This window comes from Lynx canadensis, chromosome E3 (genome assembly GCF_007474595.2).
Source record: "Lynx canadensis isolate LIC74 chromosome E3, mLynCan4.pri.v2, whole genome shotgun sequence".
NCBI lineage: Eukaryota > Metazoa > Chordata > Mammalia > Carnivora > Felidae > Lynx > Lynx canadensis.
In genome coordinates this window covers 4255322-4276760 of record NC_044318.1, presented here as the reverse complement: position 1 = coordinate 4276760, position 21439 = coordinate 4255322, and the positions used below count along the sequence as shown (strand labels likewise).

The 21439-nt window shown below is 45.4% G+C and overlaps 1 protein-coding gene across 10 annotated transcripts in view; it reads left to right on the top strand.

The window, feature by feature from the left end:
• The first annotated feature begins 197 nt into the window (after nt 1-197).
• Nucleotides 198-21439, top strand: part of ANKS3 (ankyrin repeat and sterile alpha motif domain containing 3) — a 34786-nt gene continuing 13544 nt past the window's right edge. For 4 of the 10 annotated variants that reach the window (XM_030300501.2, XM_030300500.2, XM_030300496.2 and 1 more), the window contains exons 1-6: nt 469-563; nt 3585-3756; nt 6173-6371; nt 6567-6688; nt 8752-8833; nt 19293-19428. In XM_030300501.2, coding sequence (XP_030156361.1) covers nt 470-563; nt 3585-3756; nt 6173-6371; nt 6567-6688; nt 8752-8833; nt 19293-19428 — 805 coding nt within the window. In that variant the 5' untranslated portion in view covers nt 469. Of the gene's footprint in view, nt 317-467; nt 564-3584; nt 3757-6172; nt 6372-6492; nt 6689-8751; nt 8834-19292; nt 19429-21439 lie in introns of those variants that run through there. The other 6 variants (XM_030300497.2, XM_032591571.1, XM_030300495.1 and 3 more) reach the window with 5 other exon arrangements.

Here is a 21439-nt window from a genome sequence, read left to right as displayed (position 1 = left end):
TTCCCTGGCTAGCGGAGGGGAGGGGCAAGGCGAACTCCTCCTGTTGATTGGCTGCCGCGGGGGTCACACAGCGAGCCGGGCGAGCTGACCGGAAGGCTCGGGTGCGGGACGGACAAATTCCACAGCGCCGGGAGCGCCCCGCGGCCCGGCGAGAGTCCCGGCGTGCTCCGCGCCTCCCGCAACCACTTCCGGGGCGGGAGTGGGGCCGCGGTGTCCGGGCGCTGCGGCGGCAGCCCGCGCGGAGGGAGCCCGGGCGTGCGTGGCGGCGAGCGCGCCGGCCTGAGAGAGTGCTGCGGCGCACCGGGACTCAGCGCAGGTACGCTCGGTGGCGGCCCGACACCGCCTGGGGCCGGCATTTGCCGCCGGCCTGTCTGCGGCCAGGCCCGGCCCGCCCCTTGGTAGCCGCGTGAGTTTCTGGCTACGCTTCCGCTTTTGCATCCTTGTAGAGGCGACGGCAGAGCCACGTGCCATGTGGGGTTACCAGGAGGAGATGTCAGGGGATGTCTGTGCGGTCTGGCCTGGCGGTGTTCTCGAAGGACCCACCCCGGGGCCTGACAACCAGGGTGGGTACCCCAGTCTGCGCGAACGGCTCACGCGTCAGGACGAGACGGGCTGCCTTTGGGCTTTTGCAGACTTCCTCCCTGTGGGCGTGGCGGCCGACTATCAGCGTCGTTATTTTTTAGTTAAGGTTTTTGGGTTATTGAAAAGGTAATGGATACTAAGCAAGTCTACAAATGTATGGATGAACGTAATCGTTTTATTCATAACAAATACCCCATCATTGTAGAGTGTGTGACATGTGGCATGGTGATAAAAGAAGTACCAGTAGCTTTACGGCCCCGTGGCATCCGAGTTCTCCCTCCATAGGCTCCTAGAGCCGGGCCTGGTTGTGATTGCCGCCTTGCAGGGTGAGAGACACCTGAGCCTCTAATAATAAGAGAGACCACATAGGGGCACCTGGCTGGCTCAGGCAGTTAAGCTTCCGACTCTTGGTCTCGGCTCATGACCGACTGAGATCATGATCTCATGGTTTGTGAGTTCGAGCCCCGCGTGGGGCTCCGTGCTGTGGCTGCGGAGCCTGCTTGAGATTCTCTCTCTCTCCTTTCTCTGGCCTTCCCCCACTTGTACTCTCAAAATAAATATATAAATAAACTTAATTTTTTTTAATGTCTATTTATTTTTGAAGGGGAGAGAGACAGACTGCGAGTGGGAGAGGGGCAGAAAGAAAGGGAGACACAGAATCCGAAGGAGGCTCCAGGCTCTGAGCTGTCAGCACAGAGCCTGACCCGGGGCTCTAACCCACAAACCAGGAGATCATGACCTGAGCCGAAGTGGGACTCTTAACCTACTGAGCCACCCAGGCACTCCTGTAAATAAATAAACTTTAAAAAATATATGAGAGACTGCATGTACTCTACTCTGGAGGAGGCATTTGGAGTAAAAGAGACCCACCTATAGGAGGCTTGAGGGATGTGTGGAAAGGGGCCCTTAACTGGCACTTGGCTTATTTGGGTTCTTATCCAGTATTTGTTGGCTTGGACTATTCAGGTTGGGGTTTCTTGCCTGCAGAGTGAGAAAGCTGGTTGATCTCAGGCCCTGCCAGTGTGAGGAGGTGGTGGTACCAGAACATTGGGCTTTGCTCTGAACTTGGTTACCTACAGGCCCCATCATATGTACACATATTCTGGCCAAGGGCTTACAAGATTCTTTGTCCCTCAGATTGGTGGCTTGTTAGTTGTTTGGCCATCTCAGCTGTTACCTGGAGTGTGGAAGCATTCTTTAGTAGAGACTGAGGTCCTAATGCATCTGTGAACTGCTGGAGTGCCTTTAGGTCATCTGAATGGACATGACCCTCCTTTTCTCTCTTTCCTATAGTTGTTTCCTTGTTCTCTCCCACCCATAGTAGGTAGGAGACAAAAATTACTTGGCGACCTAAAGGTTCTAATAGGAAGCTAATGGCCTGGCATTGATTTGGTTAGGATTCCCAGAATAAAGGACTTTCATGGACTCCTTATCCTGGTATAGTGGCTCTCCAGGAACGTTCCATCACCCCACAAATTTTCCAGTGTATCACTCTCCCATCCCTCCTGTTTTCTTTTTTTTTTTTTTTTCTTTTTTCAACGTTTATTTATTTTTGGGACAGAGAGAGACAGAGCATGAACGGGGGAGGGGCAGAGAGAGAGGGAGACACAGAATCGGAAACAGGCTCCAGGCTCTGAGCCATCAGCCCAGAGCCCGACGTGGGGCTCGAACTCACAGACCGCGAGATCGTGACCTGGCTGAAGTCGGACGCTTAACCGACTGCGCCACCCAGGCGCCCCTATCCCTCCTGTTTTCAAGGAACGTATGGGTGGATTCCTACTCAGTCAACCTTTGCCAAACACCAATCACATCATAGTTTCTGTGCTGGGACTTACTTGTCTTTTCTTTTTAAAGATTTGTTTAAAATTTTTACATCAGGGTGCTCCTGGGTGGCTCAGTCGGTTAAGTGTCTGACTTCGGCTCAGGTCATGAACTCACCGTTCTTGGGTTTCAGCCCTGTGTTGGGCTCTGTGCCGAGAGCTCACAGCCTGGAGCCTGCTTCAATTTCTGTTTCCCTCTCTCTCTGCTCCTCCCCCACTCACATTCTGTCTCTCTCTCTCTCCCAAAAATAAACAAGGATTAAAAAAAATTTTTTTTAAATAAAAAAAAATGTTTACATTAAAATTCACTCATTTGGTGTTTGGGTCTATGAGTTTTGATTAACGTATAGAGTCAACATATCTACCAACCAGTATATAGAACATTCCCCCCAAATTCCCTCTTGCTGTCCCTTTGTGGTCCCCCCATTCCTAACCCCAGTCCCGCTGATCTGTCCTCCAGCCCTTCCATTTTGTTTTTTCTAGAATGTCCTGTAAATGGAATCATAAAGTAGGTAGCCTTTGAGTCTGACTTCTTTAGCACAGTGAGTTTGATGTTCATTCATATGTTGTGTCTATTACTGTGTGTGTCAACTGTTTGTACCTTCTGCTTATTAGTAGCGTTCCAATATACGGCTGTGCCACTGTTTACTTATCCTTTCGTCCATGTGTGTTTAACAACAGCCCCTTGAGCTATGCCCCCATTAGGGCAGAAGTAAAGACTGGAGATGGTAAATAGCAGAGCTAAATTTTGATATAACTCCCAAGTCCAGGCTTCTTTCCAACCACACCCGAGAGTTGATTAGGTCCAGTGACCCAATTAACGTTTCTTAACTGCCCATCCAAGAGGTTGTCAGGCTTCCTGAGTTCCTGGAGAATTCCCTTTGTAGATCTGGGGCCTGAGGGTTGATGAAGGAAAGTGTCCACTGCAGTGTGTGACTCACCATATATGCTCCTTTCTTTGTGTCTGGTGACAAGCTCACCGGTATTAGAAGGATGGAGCTGCCCAAACCATATAGCACTTAATGATAATCTTCTAAGTCTGTCCCAGGAGTTGGCTGCATTGAGTGGCAGTCTGCTAGGATAGCGACCAGCCGCCTACTGCAGGGGGGAGTGTGACCATCCTGTTCTGTTCCCTGGAACAAGCAGGAAGGAACGCTCTAACCCCTCGATCTCCCTCCACAGTGATGTCGGAGCTCAGCGATGAAGCCAGTGAGCCAGAACTCCTGAACTGCAGCTTGTCCATGTGGCATGGGCTGGGTGCTCAGGTCGGCCGGGAGGAGCTGGCCGTCCCCTTGGATCTTCACACAGCTGCTTCCATTGGCCAATATGAAGTGGTGAAGGAATGTGTGCAGCGGTAAGAGACCTTGGGAAATGTTCCTGCTCAGGTTTTGAGTACCGTCTCTGTGGCTTCAGATCCCAGGTAGGGCTGTCAGTGAGCTTATGGGGCCTTGCACACAGTCGCAGACATGGAACACACCGAGATACATCCCTGTGTCTGTCGGACAGCTGTCACTAATGATTTAGGCTGGACACGAATAAGTCCGTTTTTATTCCTAAGAAGAAAACGACAGTTTGGGCTTTTTTCATAAGCTTATGAATCATTTCAGACTTTTGTTAACTACAGTCATTTTATGGTTTTTACTAATTGCAGAAGTGCTCAGACAAAACAAAAATAAAGTTAGAAAGTGATGCCCTGTGGCCTCCTTTCCCCAGGAGATTCATTTTTATCCCTTGTGCCTTCCTGTCGCTCTGGCTTCTACCATAGAGGAGGAGGAGGTGGGATTCATCTTCCTCTCTGGGGATTGCCACCTGCAGTCTTACACATGCGTTAATTTAGTTTTTGGAAAAGGACCGATCTCCTTGCCTCCACCCCCTTACATCCACCTCATTGTTTCTGTTTCTCACAACTAGGAGAAACCATCTATGTCTATATCTACGTGTGCCTGTTTCAGTTCCTGGGGAGCCAGAGCAAAGCCTTGTATAAGCCCTGGGTTTCTGGTTCCTAAGTCATAACTGCCACTTATAAATATGTGGCCAGTTAAGCACAAGTATAGCACTGTGGTAAGACATAATGTTTTGTACTCCTGTACCAGGTGGCTTTTGGAATGTTAGCTGGATACACAGGCAGCACATTCCCTCACAGGGTCACTGAGACCCCAGTTACAACTTTGCTCCTTTGGCGTTCTTGGATTTTTAAGCCTTTGGGTGTACTGTTTAAATGCATAGTCCAGGAAGGCGCCTGGGTGGCTCAGTCGGTTGGACGTCCGACTTCGGCTCAGATCATGATCTCACAGTTTGTGGGTTTGAGCCCCGCATCAGGCTCTGTGCTGACAGCTCGGAGCCTGGAGCCTACTTCGGATTCTGTGTCTCCCTCTCTCTCTGCCCCTCCCCCGCTCTCACTCTGCGTCTCTCAAAAATAAATAGAACATTACAAAAATTAATAAATCCACAGTCTGGAATGGCTCCACAGGGGAGAGGGGAAGTGTTTGTGCTCTGGTTCGGACTGGAGCCCTAGCTGACACCAAGGCTGCTGACAGTAAGCAGACTGGGACCTGAAGCGAGTAGAGGCATCAGAAGGGAGGCTTGGGCCCAACTGGACATGTCAGAGCCTCAGAGACACTCTGTGGAGGGCTGGGCTCTTCTCCACATGGAATTGAGCCACCAGCGAAGGTCATCTGGCCAGGATGGACTGGTCTCTGTGCGCTCTCCCAGCCAGTGGCTACCATTGCATTCCTGGGATCAGGACCTTCTGGAATGGCTGCGTGGGTATCCCGGAGTGAATAGAAGTTGCTAGCAAATGGAACATAATTGTCTGGCGTGGCTTCTTGTGTCCAAACCTCTGAGAGGCACAGACTGTGGGTTGACTGTCACACTGGACTGCCAGATGCTGGCTTCCAGCTGTGGCAATGAGAGCATCGCCTACCTCCACTGGAGGCTGGGATTGTGCAAGAGGAAAGCTGTGGGGCATGAACCATGCAGCGTGTTCTGGAAGTAGATGTTATTTCCATGCCCCAGGCCCAAACTCTGGGGTAGGAAGCCCATAATTTTTTTTCCTGGGGGAAACGCTTCTTTAGAATTTTGGTGGAAATCAATGAAGAAGATAGGATCCTCTGGGTACTGATTTTCCAAGAATGTTTTTGTAGGATGAGGTGACGAGGGAGAAATCTTACCCATTGTCTGAGTCCCTTCCCCTTTCCTTTCCACCCAGCACCGGACTAGCAGATCCTGGTCTGTTGGAAGGCAATCAAGGCTCCGGGTCACAGTTTCTTGACCTTGGCACTCCTGACGATCTAAGCCAGATCATTCTCTTTTGGGAGGCTGACTTGTGCATGCAGGATATTTAGCGGCATCCCTGGCCTCCACCCCCTAGATGCCAGTAGCTTTTCCTTATGCACTTGTGAACCAGTAATGTGTCCAGACTTTGCCAAATAAATGTCTCCTGGGGGGCAGAATCCCCCGGTTGAGAACCATCTGTGTTGCTGGGGGTAGGAAAGAAGAGAATTGCTGGCCTTGGGATAGGAGGAGGGGCCAATGAGAATGTGCAGTTGGAGGAGGAAGATAGCCCTGTGGACTTTGCAGAGGCAGCTGTACAGCAAACCTAACTGTTCCCCTGTCTTCCTCCCCTCCCCTATGATGTCCAGCGTGGCAGATAACTTCTGCTTCCTGGCTGTACTTCCCCCTCTTTGTCTTGGCCTGGCCTTGCCGCCCGCTTTGGTAAACCTCACACGTGAGATGGCGGGACATGTCTAGCATATCTTGCATTTGTTTAGGAGAGAGTTAGATTTGAATAAGAAGAATGGTGGTGGCTGGACCCCGCTGATGTATGCTTCCTACATTGGACACGATACCATCGTGCACCTGCTGCTTGAGGCGGGGGTGAGTGTGAATGTGCCGACCCCGGAAGGGCAGACTCCACTGATGCTGGCTTCCAGCTGTGGCAACGAGAGCATCGCCTACTTTCTCCTCCAGGTGAGCTACGAGGGGACTCAGGCTCAGAAATGTGCGGGGCTCCCGGCTCTGGCAGAGACGTGAACCACCGCAGACCATGGTGTGCGTGTGCGTGTTCGTGTAATCACTTTGATTCTTGCAGTGTGACGGCCTGGAGGGCGCCCGCCCCACACAGAGGAGCTGAGGCTGTAACGAGCATTCTGTGTTCTCTTGAAGCAAGGTGCCGAGCTGGAAATGAAGGACATTCAAGGCTGGACTGCCCTCTTCCACTGCACCAGCGCTGGGCACCAGCAGATGGTCAAGTTCCTTTTGGACAGTGGAGCGAATGCCAACGTGAGGTGATTACCAGGTCTTTGGTGGTTGCTCTGACTCTGAGGAGGGCAGCTGGGGAGGCTAGAGTGCAGAGTAGCCCCTGCCTTGGGCAGAGGGGACAGTCCTGTCCAGGCATGGGGAGCTTGAGGATAGGCTGAGCTTTTTCCTGCATCTGTCAGGGGACATTGGGTACAGCACTTTAAGTGCTCTGAGTCTCATTTTCTTCCTTCCTTCCTTCCTTCCTTCCTTCCTTCCTTCCTTCCTTCCTTCCTTCCTTCCTTTCTCTTTTTTTATTAACTTTTTAAAATATTTATTTATCTTTGAGAGACAGAGACAGAGACAGTGTGAGCAGGACAAGGGCAGAGAGAGAGGGGGAGACACATAATCCGAAGCAGGCTCCAGGCTCCCAGCTGTCAACACAGAGTCCCAACCCACGAACTGCGAGATCATGACCTGAGCCACAGTCGGACGCTTAACTGACTGAGCCTCTCAGGTGTCCCTCTTTTTTTTTTTCTTTTTTAATGTTTATTTATATTTGAGAGAGAGCACAAGCAGGTGAGGGGCAGAGAGAGGAGGACAGAGACTCTTAAACGGTCTCTGTGCTAACAGCAGGGAGTCAGATGGGGCTCAAACTTGTGAACCGCGAGATCTTGACCTGAGCCGAAGTCACTTAACTGACTAAGTCACCCAGGTGCCACTGAGCCTGAAAACTGGGGATGGCAGTACCGGTGTCATGGAGTTGTTAGAAAAATTACATGTTCTGTCACACATCAGGGGCCTGGGCCTGGCATTGTGAATGGCACTCCGTTTACATGCATTAAATGCTAACTCCTTTCTCCTTCTTGCCTTTGTCTGTGTTGGGTGAGGTGATGCTTTGAAAGTAGTCATGAGTTTTGTAAGCCGGAAGGGGTGTTGTCGTCCAAAGCATGTCACAGTGATAATCCCCTTTCAGCACAGCAAGTACCAGCCCCGCATCCACCTGACACTGTGCACGCCCCTGGCTGAAGCCATCTCTTATAAGATACATGCCACCGTTTCATATGCCACTGAGGAAGAAGTGCCACTGATCAAAATGCCACTTGCCTGTTGATTTTAAGATAAATTCTGGCTTGGGAGATGTTAAAATGCAAAAATGGTGTATCTTACAATGGATGAAACCCAGGATTTAGCTTGGTTCCTGTCTTCTAGACCAGTCTGAAGGGAAGTGAGGGTCAGAAGGCAGCTGTAGGCAGTGCTGAGCAAATTGTAAGCAAACCCCAAAATAAGCATCAGATACTAGGCAAACTAAGGACAAGGTAGATGGTTGGTCCTGGAGCTTTTGGGAAGGTTTCTGGAAGATGTTGAGCTCGAGGCATAGGATCTGGATAGGTGGAAGGGAGACGCTGGCTTTCTGTGTGCAGTGAAGGGCAACGGTTGCTTTCGGCTTGTAATTAAAATGGAAATTTAAGAGGTGGCAAGTGGAAGCAGCTTAGGAGTGATTATCGGGAGCACCTGGGTGGCTCATTCAGTTAAGCGTCCTACTCTTGGTGTTGGCTCAGGTCATGATCTCGCGGTCATGAGATTGAGACCCATGTTGGCCTCTGTGCTGACAACGTCGAGCTTGCTTGGGATTCTCTCCCTCCCTGTCTCTCTGCCCCTCTCCTGCTCTCTGTCTCCCTCTTTTTTTTTTTTTTTTTTAATTTTTAAAGTTTATTTATTTACTTTGAGAGCGTGAGTGGCAGAGGGGCAGAGAGAGAGGGAGACAGAGAATGCCAAGCAGGATTGAACTCACTAAACCATGAAATCATGACCTGAGCTGAAACTAAGAGTTGGATGCTTAACCGACTGAGCCACCTGTGTGCCCCCTATTTCTCTCTCTCTGTCTCTCTCAAATAAATAAACTTAAAAAAAGGGTAGAACCAGAAGAATTTATGAGGCTGATGTGTTAATGTGAACTTTTTCACATCTCTCTGTTGGTTCTGGGGAGAGCGAGACCTCTGTGCTTAGGGAAGGGTGACTTTGTACCAGCTTGGTCTTGCCTGCAGCAGGGAAGCTTCTGCGTGGCAAACTTCTCTCCAATAATTGTCTGACCATGGCCTCTGTCTTGTAGGGAACCAGTATATGGATTTACTCCTTTGATGGAAGCAGCTGCCTCTGGCCATGAAATAATTGTGCAGTATTTTCTCAATCACGTAAGTGACCCTGTTTGTTAGCTTACACTTTAGTCACAGCAGGTGAGGAATCTTCTCCTTGAAGTATGAGCTATCACAGAGTTTTCTGCTGCACGGAAGTAGCCGCTTTCTTTTTATTGAGCACGTTTTCATCGTATCTGTGGATGCCAAGTGTTGTGTGGCACTCAGGTACAGTGGTGAGTAAAAATAGACACCTGTTCCTGTAATGCTGTCATTTCAAAACTGTGAAAAATATGTTTTAGAAAGTAAATAACTTATCCCATTACTTAAAAACATTAGAGTAAGAATGCTAAGATCTTCCTCCCTTTTCAGCCACCCCCTGCTTCTCCCCAAGGTGCCCACGTGGTTTGAGGCAGCCCCAGACTCTTCTGCTTAGGAAGGTGTACCTGTAGACAACTATAAACACAGTGCTTTCCATTTTGAGCGGAGTGGGATTCTACTGTGTATTTACTCTGCAGCTTTTAGAAGATCACTTAATATGCAATAGATCTTTTTTTCCTTCTACAGTATATATGGGTGTAATTAATCAGTTCCATAGTAGTTGAGATTTAGGTTTCTTACATTTTACAGTTATAAACAGTGCTCTAGAGACCCTCTCTGTGCAGGGAACTTTGGCTTGCGTGCAGGTATTTCTGTATATCGTATTTCTGTAGGAGGGGTTGCTGGCGTTCACATGTTAATTTTTTCAGTTTTTTTTTTTTAATTGATTTTTGAGAGAGTGCAAGTCGGGGAGAGGTAGAGAGAGAGGGGGACAGAGGATCTGAAGCAGGCTCCACGCTGACAGCAGCAAGCCCGATGTGGGACTTGAATCCACAAACCGTGAGATCACGATCTGATCCAAAGTCGGACACTCAACGGACTGAGCCACCCATGCCGCCCCAACTCACATGTTGAATTGTAAATCAAAACTACTGGGACGTCTGTAACATAAAAAGACAGACAGTAATAAGTGGGTGAGGATGTGGACAGTTGGAAGCCTCACACACTGCTGACAGGAATGTAAAATGATGCAGCCTGTTGGGAAAACCGTCTGGCAGTTTCTCAAACAATTAAACATAAAGCCACTCTCCTCCGTATCTACCCCCAGAGAATTGAAAACCGGTCCACACAAACACTTAACACACAATGTCCACAGCAGTGTTTTTTCGCCATAACCAAAAGGTGGAAATCCACATGTCCATCAACTGATAAATGGATAAGTAAAATGTGGTCTTTCCACACAATGGAATGTTATTGAGCCATAAAAAGTAAAGTTCTGACACCTATTACAACATGGACCTTGAAAATACTACTGAGTGATAAGAGCCAGGCACAAAGGACCACATACTGTATGATTCTTTATATTTGAAATGTCCTGAATGAGCAAATCTGTAGAGATAGAAAGTAGATTAATGGTGGCCTAGGGCCAGCAGCAGCGGGTGGGAAGGGATGATGAGAGATGGGAGTATTGGAGAGAGGGTAGTATTTAAGGGGTACAGGATCTCTTTTCAGGGTGAGAGAAATGTTCCGAAATTGATTATGGTGATGGCTGCATGCCTCTGAGTTATACATTGTAAGTGGGTGAATTGCATGGTACGTGAATTATATCTTAATAAAGTTGTTGAAAAAGTTCAGGAGAAATAGAAGTCCTAACAAATTCCCACTGAAGGGTGGTCTCTTGCTTCCCCACCAGTAGTATGTGAAGGGGCCCATTTTCTCATGTCTTCACCAGCTCAGGAACTTACTCGTGTTAAGTTTCCTCCAATGTGGTGACAGAAATGTGGTATCTCGTTTGGGTTTGTACTTATCAGTGAAGTTGAACATTTAAGGATACATTTATTGGCCAATTTGTATTTTTTTAATGAGTTTTCTCTATTTTGGGGCCCACTTTATTGGATAGTTTGTGTTTTACTTACTCATTGGTAGAAACTTGAACATAATACAATGTTAATAGGCTGTTTTTCTCTGAAAAAGAATTTGGGGATAGTACACTTACATGAGACAGGGGTACAGGGAGCCTGCCTGCCCCCTTTGCTGCAACCTGCTTCTCAGCTTGATTTTTTTTTTTTTTTTAACTGTCTGTTGGGGAGATTGTTCTATATTAGTGTATGTTAAGCTCTCTTCTCTCTCTCTTTTCATGGCGGCACAGCACTCCCTTGTAGGGATGGATCAGAGATTTGACAGTGGTCTGTGGATGAAATTAGGTCGTTGCCAGACATTTGCTGTCACACACAGTGCCGTGGAGACTTTCTGCACATACATCTCTGCACACGTGTGTGACCACATCTGTCTGGTTGAGTAATGAAGGTAGAATTTTGCGTGGAGTGTAAGTACAGTCTTAACATAGGTGTTGCTCACTTGCCATCTGAAGAACAAACTGTACAAGCTTCCATTCTCTCCACAGTAGCAAGAATTATGAACCTTAAATTTTGATTACTTATTTTTGAGAGAGACAGACAGACAGGATGCAAGTGGGGGTGGAGCAGAGAGAGAGAGAGAGACACAGAATCTGAAGCAGGCTCCAGGCTCTGCAGTGACAGCGCGGAGCCAGACACGCAGGGCTTGAACCCATGAACCGTGAGATCATGACCTGAGCTGAAGTCGGATGCTTAGCCAACTGAGCCAGCCACCCAGGATCCCCTCTTTCCTTTTTTTTTTTTTTTTTTTTAATATTTATTTTGAGAGAGAGTGCATGTGAGTGGGGGTGGGGCAGAGAATCCTAAGCAGGCTCCATGCTCAGCACAGAGCCTGCCGCAGAGTTTGATCCCACAATTGTGAGATCAAGACCTGAGCTGAAATCAAGAGTCGTATGCTTAACCGACTGAGCCACCCAGGCGCCCCCCTTGAAGTACTGTCAACATACAGAAAAGTACAGAAGATAAATCTAATACCACCCACATGATCCCAGGGTGACCTCTCTGCAGATATTGGTCTGTACCTTTCCTGTCCCTGAGTTTATACTTTCATCACACACTGTGTGACCTCAAGGAATGCACAGATTGTTTTATATATTTTATTTTATTTTATTTTATTTTATTTTATTTTATTTTATTTTATTTTATTTATTTATTTTTTTTATTTTTTTTAATTTATTTTATTTTATTTATTATTTTTTTTTAACGTTTATTTATTTTTGAGACAGAGAGAGACAGAGCATGAATGGGGGAGGGTCAGAGAGAGAAGGAGACACAGAATCTGAAACAGGCTCCAGGCTCTGAGCAGTCAGCCCAGAGCCCGACGCGGGGCCCGAACTCACGGACCGTGAGATCACGACCTGAGCCGAAGTTGGACGCTTAACCGACTGAACCACCTAGGCGCCCCTGTTTTATGTATTTTAAAGATACGTGTAAATAACATGTCAGACTGTTACTTGTCATTCAACAGAGTTCTGGTACTTGGAGATACAGTTCATTCATTTTGACAGCTCTGTGTATGTTGAACATAAGAGTATTTTACATTTTATTCATTCCTTTCTTAGTGGACATTTAAGTTGTTTCCACTTTGCTATTGTTGACAGGGCTGTGGTTCTCGTTTTTTACTTGTCTTCTCAAGCATGTGTGGAGGGATTTTAAAGAAATCAGAATATATTCTTCAAGTAGAATATTTTTGTGTGTAGGGTGGGTGAATCTTTACCAGACAGTGTTAACTGACTTTCCTGATTGATGTTCTGATCGTTGTAGCTCTCATCCTGTATGCCCTCAATAACACTTGGTACACTGTCAGATGAGCTGTCTCCTGTTTTTGCCTTTCTCTGATTTCTGGTGAGGTTGAGCATTGTTTCGCATATTTATCAGCCATTTGGGCTTTCTTTTTGCAAATAATTGTTCTCTGAAGGTAATTGCACTCTTAAGACCTAGCATAAGGTGAAGAATAGATGAGTATGAGCTCAAACCTGTAAAAAGCATAACCTCTCCTTCTGAGTTGAGAGTTTGATTTCAAGTAAGGTGGAACTGGAAGTCATGAGACATTCACATAGTTTTTTAAGTAGAAAACACATTGGAAAGTCAGAGACTTTAGGTAATTTATCTACCATGCAGATTATGCCCCTCATTTGGTACCTTTATTCCCCAGCTGGGTGTGAGATTGTCTGTTGTAGGCAACTTGTTTTGAGGAGCAACAAATTGAATTAGATTTCTTTTGAAAATTTTTTGAAATTTTGAAATAATTTCAGGCTTAAATGTCAAAAGAATGCAAAAAGTTTCTGTGCCTTCATTAGATTCCCCATATATTAACATTTCATCTCGTTTTCTTTATTTAGTCTCTCTTTATATACATATTATCTTTTTAGAACCATTTGAAAGTAAGTTGCTGACATAATGCCCTTTTTCCCCCTCAGTACTTTAGTATGTATTTCCTAAAAACAGTTTTGTCTTTCATAATCACATACAGCAATCAAACTCTGGAAATCAACTCTGAGTTCTCCCTCTAGAGCACTAATCGGGAGTAGGTGGTGTTGGTCGATTCAGCATGATTCCTTTCTGGCTGATGGTGGTGGGCACTGCTGGGAGCCTGTGGCTGATGGCCAAGTTGTTCCTCTGCTGGCAAGGCCGTGTGGTTAGGCCTGCATAGATGCTCCTTTGCTCCTCATTCCCTGTAGATTTCCTCCTGCTCAGTCATGGTTAGATCTCAGGGAGCCAGAGGGGCGGGCCCTCCAGAGCCAGTCCCCGGTCCTGGAGACAGAGAACTGCATGAGGATGGACACTCTATGCTCTGCAAGGACAGGAGAGGGCTGTAGCTGCCTCCCTTGTACTCCGTTCCCCTTCCTTCTGGGAGGGCCAGGCCCTCACAGCTCCACCAGTCATGTCCTTCTCTAGTAATATGTTACGTACATTATAAAAGAGGAAGAAAAACCAAAACATTGTAAAGGATGGATAAAAAAATCATATTTTCTTCCCTCACCTCAGGGACCTTGTCCTCGGTTCTATTTTCTTCCTCATTTAGTCACTAAGGAATAACATTACTGCTTTTTTCCCTTTCCTATAGTCTGAGGTTGAAGTCTTCCAAGCTTAAAAACAGATGATAGTTGAAACCCTGCAGTAAAGATGGTGTTGTTTTGGTTGAAACGTTTGGGTTCTTTCTATCAAATTGAAACTAGAAATTCTCCCTCTTTCCCTCCCCCAGTTTTACTGAGCTAGAACTGACAAACATCCCTGTTGTAAGTGTAGGGTGTGCAGTGTTGTGATTTCACTTCCATGGATTGTCAAGTGATGACCACGTATTCGGCAAGCGTCCACATCTTACGTAGACACAGACACAGATTGTTTCCTTGTGACGAGAACTCAGGATTTACTCTCCACAACTTCAATATATGTCAAATGGCAGTGTTCACTGCAGTCATCGTAAATTGCTTATAACTGGAAATTTGTGCCTTTTGACTACCTTCGTTCCATTTCCCCTTCTAGACCCGTCTAGAAATGATCTTTGAAGGCTGAAGGTTTCATAGCTGATATCTAACTAGAGCTCTTGAAAGTGGGGGATTATAGAAAGTAAAACTCAGTTAAGGTCTTGTAAAAATGCAGTTTTGTCCTACTAGGGGACCTGTGATAATCACCTTTTATATTAGGCTCAACCAAGCTTGTCAGTTGGTCATGGGTTTTCAAAATAAGGCAGAGGAGTACATAAATGAATGTTTATTGTACAGTGGTATATGCCTGCTATAAAAGAATTAGAAAGTACAGTGAAGCAAAAAGAAATCCAAAACTATTCCTAATCTCATCACCCAGATATCACACATGTTAATAACTCATTGAGTATCCTGATTTTTTTTGTAAGTTTATTTATTTATTTTGAAAGAGAGAATCCCAGGCAGGCTCTGCACTGTCAGCACAGAGCCGATACGGGGCTCGAACTCATGAAAACTCTGAGATCATGACCTAAGCTCAAGTTTGGACATGGAACTGACTGAGCCTCCTGAGTGCTCCCTCCTGTTTTTTTTTTTTTTTTAATAAATATTTTAAGTTAAAGTGGAGTCCTGTTATACAAAATGTTTTGTAATATGCTTTTTTTTTTTCCTCTTCACGATGTCTTGGGCACCCCATCCATATTAATACGTATATACTTGGACCTGTCATATAAATGGGGGACTGGTGTTCCACTTTACAGATCTCACTTAGTTCACTGATTTCTCATTTTAGGGTCTTCATGGTTTTGACCATGCTAAATGCTGATGGGAACATCCCAAATGTTAGTGTATGTCCTTAATTATTTCCTGAGGCCAAATTCCTGGAAGTGGAATTGCTGGGTCAGAGGTGTGTACACGTTTAATGTTTGCTGGTTTGTCCTCCAGAGCACTGAGCCCCAATGGTTCTGCCCTCAGACACCAGACTGCTGGGTTGAAGCTTTTAAAATGGAAAGCTCGTTTTTTTATACTTTTAAAGTAAGCGTGCTCATGAGTAGTGAATTTAGAAACGAAGGAAGATTAGGAAGATAGAAGATTATTTTTGAGAGAGAGAGAGGGACAGAGCATGAGCAGGGGAGGGGCAGAGAGAGAGGGAGACACAGAATCCGAAGCAGGCTCCAGGCTCTGAGCTGGCAGCACAGAGCCTGACACGGGGCTTGAACCCATGAACCATGAGATCATGACCTGAGTGGAAATCAAGAGTTGGGCACTTAACTGGCTGAGCCCCCCAGGCACCCCTAATCATGTTCCTTTTTGCTTAATCTTTTATCTTTAAAATATTTTTTCCATTCTTCTTGAGATAAAATTGACATATAACATTATGTAAGTTTAAGGTGTGCTACATAATGATTTGAATCATGTGTATATTGTGTGTAATACCACAGTAAGTTAACATCTATCACCTCTCATAGTTACAAACTTTTTCCTTGTTAAATAGCTTTTTTTTGTTTGTTTATTTGAGAGAGAGAGAGAGAGAGATTGAACACAAGCAGGGGAGGAGCAGAGAGAATCCCAGGTAGTCCCTGTGTTGTCAGTGCAGAGCTCGACATGGGGCTCTATCTCATGACCCATGAGATCGTGACCTGAGTGGAAATCAAGAGTCGGACACTTAAATGACTGAGCCCCACAGGTGCCCTTAAATAGCTTTTTATCAATGATTTAATAACTTCTTTGTGCCTTTCCATGAACCTGTAAAAGTGCATAAACAAATAAGGTCTGAAAAATATTTTAAAATATAAAACTTGTCTTAAATCCTTAATAATAGCAATATGGTGTGGAAATCCTCCTATAACTTATGAATGTGCAGGGACACCTCATTTTATTGTTTTACTGTATTGAATTTCGCAAATGCTGCATTTTTTTTTACAGATTGAAGGTTTGTGGAGACTCTGCTTCAAGCAAATCTGTTGATGCCATTTTTGTAACAGCATTTGCTCACTTTGTGTCTCTGGGTCACATTTTATTTTTAGTTTTTATTTATTTATTTATTTTGAGAGAGAGAATATACAAGCTGGGGAGGGGCAGAGAGAAGGAGAGACAGAGTCCCAAGCAGGTTCTATGCCACCAGCAGAGAGCCCAATGTGGGGCTCAAACTCACAAACTGTGAAATCATGACCTGAGCTGAGATCAAGAGTGGGACGCTTAACCAACTGCACCACCCAGGTGCCCCTTGGGTCACATTTTAGTAGTTCTCACAGTATTTCGAATTTTTTCATTACTGTCATACTTGTTATGGTTATCTATAGTTAGTGATTATGACTTGCTGGAAAGCCAGTTGATACCTTTTTTTTTAGCAGAAAGTTTTTGTTTGTTTGTTTAAATAAGCTCTGTGCTCAACATGGGGGTTGAACTCACAACCCTGAGATCATGCTAAACTGAAGCAAGCAGGTACCCCGATAAAGTTTTGTTTTTTTTTTTTTTTTAATGTTTTAAATGTTTATTTACTTTTGAGAGAGAGAGAGACAGACTGCCAGCTGGGAGGTGAGGGGAGGTGGCGAGCAGAGAGAAAGGGAGACACAGATTCTGAAGCAGGCTCCAGGCTCCGAACCGTCAGCACAGAGCCCAGTGTGGGGCTCGAACCCACAAACTGCGAGATCATGACCTGAGCTGAAGTAGGACGCTTAACCGACTGAGCCACCCAGGCGCCCCTCCCAATAAAGCATTTTTTAATTTAGGTATATATATTGTTTTTACCTTTTGTTTTGTTTTGTTTTGTTTTCAGAGAGAGAGCGAACACTGGGGGAGGAGCAGAGGGAGCGGGAGAGAGAGAATCTTAAGCAGGCTCCACTCCCAGTGCAGAGCCCAACTTTGGGCTCAGTGTCAAAACTGTGAGATCATGACCTGAACCAAGATCAAGAGTCCAACTCTTAACCAACTGAGCCGCCCAGGTGCCCCCATGTTGGTTTTTTTAGACATAATGCACACTTAATATACGACCACCGTATAGTCTAAATACAACTTTTATATGCACTGGGAAACGAAAAAATTCACTTGACTTGGTTTGTTGCGATCCTTTCCCGCAGCAGTCTGGAACTGCACCTGTGGTATCTCTGAGGTGTGCCTGTATAATGTATATATTGTCATGATTTTTTTTCTTAAGTTATTTATTTTGAGAGAGAGCAAGCAGGGAAGGGGCAGAGAGAGAGGGAGAAAGTCAAGAGACACTCAACTGATGGAGCCACTTAGGTACCCCCGTATTTTCATGATGTTAAAAAATCTATGGGGGCGCCAGGGTGGCTCAGTCGGTTAAGCCGCCGACTTCGGCTCAGGTCATGATTTCGTGGTCCGTGAGTTCGAGCCCCGCGTCGGGCTCTGTGCTGACAGACAGCTCAGAGCCTGGAGCCTGTTTCAGATTCTGTGTCTCCCTCTCTCTGTCCCTCCCCATTCATGCTCTGTCTCTCTCTGTCTGAAAAATAAATAAACGTTAAAAAATTAAAAAATAAATAATCTGTGGGGCGCCTGGGTGGCTCAGTTGGTTGGGCCTCCAACTTCGGCTCACGTCATGATTTCACGGTTGGTGGGTTCGAGCCCTACGCCGGGCTCTGTGCTGACAGCTCAGAGCCTGGACCCTGCTTCGGATTCTGTGTCTCTCTCTCTGCCCCTGCCCCACTTGTGCGCTCAAGCTCATGCTCTCCCTCTCTTTCTCTCTCAAAGAATAAAAAAACATAAATGAAAATAATATAACCTATAGGCTTAAAAACAGCCAAACAATAAAACTTACAGGAAAATTAATAGAAATTTTAGGAATAAGCATTAAAAAAACTTCTGTAGGTTTTCTCATACTTCCCCATCCCAGAGTGTTAATAACTCTGAACAGATTTCTACATAAGTGAAATCCTGCTATGTAAACTGGGATACATAGACTTCTGCAGTGTGTTTTTAAATGTTAGCAAAATATCACAAACTTACTTCCACATCAGTAGAGAAACCTGCCTCATTCTTTCTGGTCCCGTACTTGATAGTAGTGATATGCCTTAATCCATTTAACCCTTCACACATTAATGGGTGTATTTGTTTCCTGTGGCTGCTGTTAACAATTTACTATAAACTTGGGGGGCTTAAAACACAGAAATTGATTTTCTCACAGTTCTGGATGCCAAAAGTCCAGGATCAAGGTGTCAACAGGGCCACATCCCCTCCAAAGGCTTTGGGGAGGAATGGTTCCTTTTCTCTCTGAACTTCTGGTGGCTCCTGGTGTTTCTTGGCTCGTAGACGCATCATTCAGTCCCTGCCTCTGTCTTCACATGGCTGTGTCCCCAGTGTGTCCCTGTCTTCTTCTCTTCGTCATAAGGATACCTTATATCTTATATGTTGTAAAGACATACTATGGTCCTTTCAAAAACTCGGCTATACCAATTATTTGTAAATACCAGCGTTTATGGCCATAACATAGCTGACTCCTCCCCCATTTACACTGTCTCCAGGTTTCTGTTACTGCAAATATGTTCTACCAAACACCTATGTCATACAAGCTTTCTCTGTTATTTGGGGTAATTTCCTTAGGAGAGAGTCCTAGGATTGGAAACATTTGTGCTGAAGACCAGAAGTACATTTTAGGCCTTTGGATAAAAACTCCCAGACTCTTCTTCAGAAGGATGGTGCTGTCATTGTGGTTGTGACTTTTAAAAGTTGCTTCCCTGGTGAAGCTGTTGTCTGCGGTTTTCTCTGTGTGAAGAGAAGTGGAGCGAGTTGGGCATGCCCAGATTCAAAGGGTGAAGGTCAGGCTCTGGCCTCATTGCCTGCAGTGCGCCCTTCCCCACCTGGGGCAAGTGCCTGCCTCTCCCTTAAGCACCTGTCTGCCTGGCTTGGAAAGCCCAAGAATGAGGTTGGAGAGCTGCCACGGCTCTCTGGTGGGGAGACTGCTGCTAGCAAGCCCCTCCCCAGCGCCCCCCACCTTGTCCTTAAGGAGCCTTCGCCTTTTTCTTATGCAGATGTGGGGCTGTTAAGGGCCCAGGGCAAGACCTTTCCAGGGTGGTGAGAATTCAGTGTACTTTTTGGTTGGAGTCCAGAGTCTGCATCCAGGGAAGTGAGGGTGCTTTACGGGGCAGGTTCCTAGTACTTGTTCTTTCATGAATTTCACAGGGAGTCAGAGTGGACACGAGAGACCACAGTGGAGCCACAGCCCGGATGCTGGCCAAGCAGTATGGACACATGAAGATCGTGGGGTTGATAGACGCTCACTCTCCTACTCTGCCCAAGAACCTCTATCGGAGCCCAGGTATCTGCTTCTGTGCCCTCTGCTGGAGTTCCGCAGGGCGGGATGGGAGAGGGAGGAAGACCCGCCCCTGGCCCCAGCTCCCACCTCTCCTCCAGAGATTTGGCTCTCGCAGCCTTGACAGGAGACCTCTGCTTTCCCTGTGACTCCACTGTACAGTCGAGGTTGAGGCTTGCTGGTCTGATAGGAGAGACGTTAGAATGTAGAGTGGTTCCTGCCAGGCTGAAGGTGTGCACAGGATGCCGGGGTGCCCAGGGAGAGGTGGCACGGCGGCCACACGAAGGGGATTGCTTACAGTTTCTTGACTTTGCTTGTGGTGCTTATTGCCATGTGAAATGTTTTAATTTTATGTAGTCAAGTTCAGTCTTGTACTGCCTTTAGATTTGGGGTCACAGAAGGTCTTTGTGCCTTGGTTGTGTATGAATTTGTCCGTTTTCTTCTGGTACTTCCATGGTTTCATTTTTTATATTCAGCTCTCTGATCCATTTATACTTTATTGTCATGCATGGTGTGACGTGTGGTTTTTTTCAGATGGCTTCCCCATTGTCTTGGCTTCATGAAATTATTCAACAGTCCATCTTTGACCTGGTGATCTGAGAAGCTATCTTTGTACTATATTCTGAATTTCTTTTTGTGTCCAGGTCTGTTTCTGGACCTCTGTTCTGTTCCCCAGGTCTGTCTGTTCATACAGCAGACCTCCGCTGTTGTAAATATGCAGAGGCTTTTTGCCTCTCGTCCGGCCAGTCCCCCCTGCAGCCTTTCCTTTTCAGTGTTCCCATAGCTATTGCTGTTTTGTGTGTGTGAACTTGAACACCAGCTTGTCTAGCTGCTTAAAAACAGCATGTTATTGAGATTGTGGCAAATTTATAAATGAACTACCCTTTCATGCTGTTGAATCGGACTCTCTAGACAAGGGACATCTTTTGTGTCTATTGGAGGGTTTAAAATCTTTCCTCGTAGACATTTTGCATAGAACTTTTTATTCCCAAGTGTCTGATTTTCTTTGTTGCTGCTGTGGGTTGGGTTTCACTGCCATTTTACCCTCTGCTTATTGTCTGTGACTATGAAGGCTGTTGTTGTCTGTACACCAGTTTTATATTCCGCTGAATTCTTTCATTTGAATTTATTGATTCTGTAGGGTCTTCTAGGTATGCTACCATATAATCTGTACATAGAGATAGATTTACTACTTCTTTCTGATTTTTGTACATCTGGTTTCTTTCATTCATTTACATTGGCTCCTACTTTTGGTTAGGTGTTGAACAGAGTGGGGATAGTGGGCATTCACCAGGTCCTGACCTTAGCAGAAATGCCACCTTAGGTAAGACGCTGATTTTAAGAGTAAGGTGTGCATATATTTTATCATGTTGAGAAAGAGTTTGTCATTTTCTATATTCCTGAGTGTTGTTTACAGCCATCAGTGTTGAATTTTGTCAAAGGCTTTTTTAGCATCTGTGGAGATGATTATTAATTTTCTCCTTAAATCTAGTAATAGAGCATATTAATGAATTTCCTAATAACGAACCAACTTTACTTGCTGTGTAGAAATTCTATGTGGTATATTATTTTCTGAATGCAATATTGGATTTTGTTTGCTAGTATTTTATTTAGTGTTTCTGTATGGCTGTTCATTTATAAATGGTATTGGTCTGTGATTCTCTGTTTTGTCTTTATCAGGTGTAGGTATCAGTATTGTACTTCATACAAAGAATTTGAAAGTTTTCCTTTTTGTGCTCTGGGACAGTTTATGCAGTATTGGTACCCTGTGGTGGTGGTTATTTTTTTTTTTTTAAGTTTTTAAAATTTTATTTTATTTTATCTTATTTTTTGATGAAGAATTTATTTACTTTTTTTTTTTTTTTTTTTTTACATTTACATCCAAATTAGTTAGGATATAGTGCAACAATGATTTCAGGAGTAGATTCCTTAGTGCCCCTTACCCATTTAGCCCATCACCCCCACAACCCCTCCCGTAACCCTCAGTTTGTTCTTCATATTTATGAGTCTCTTTTGT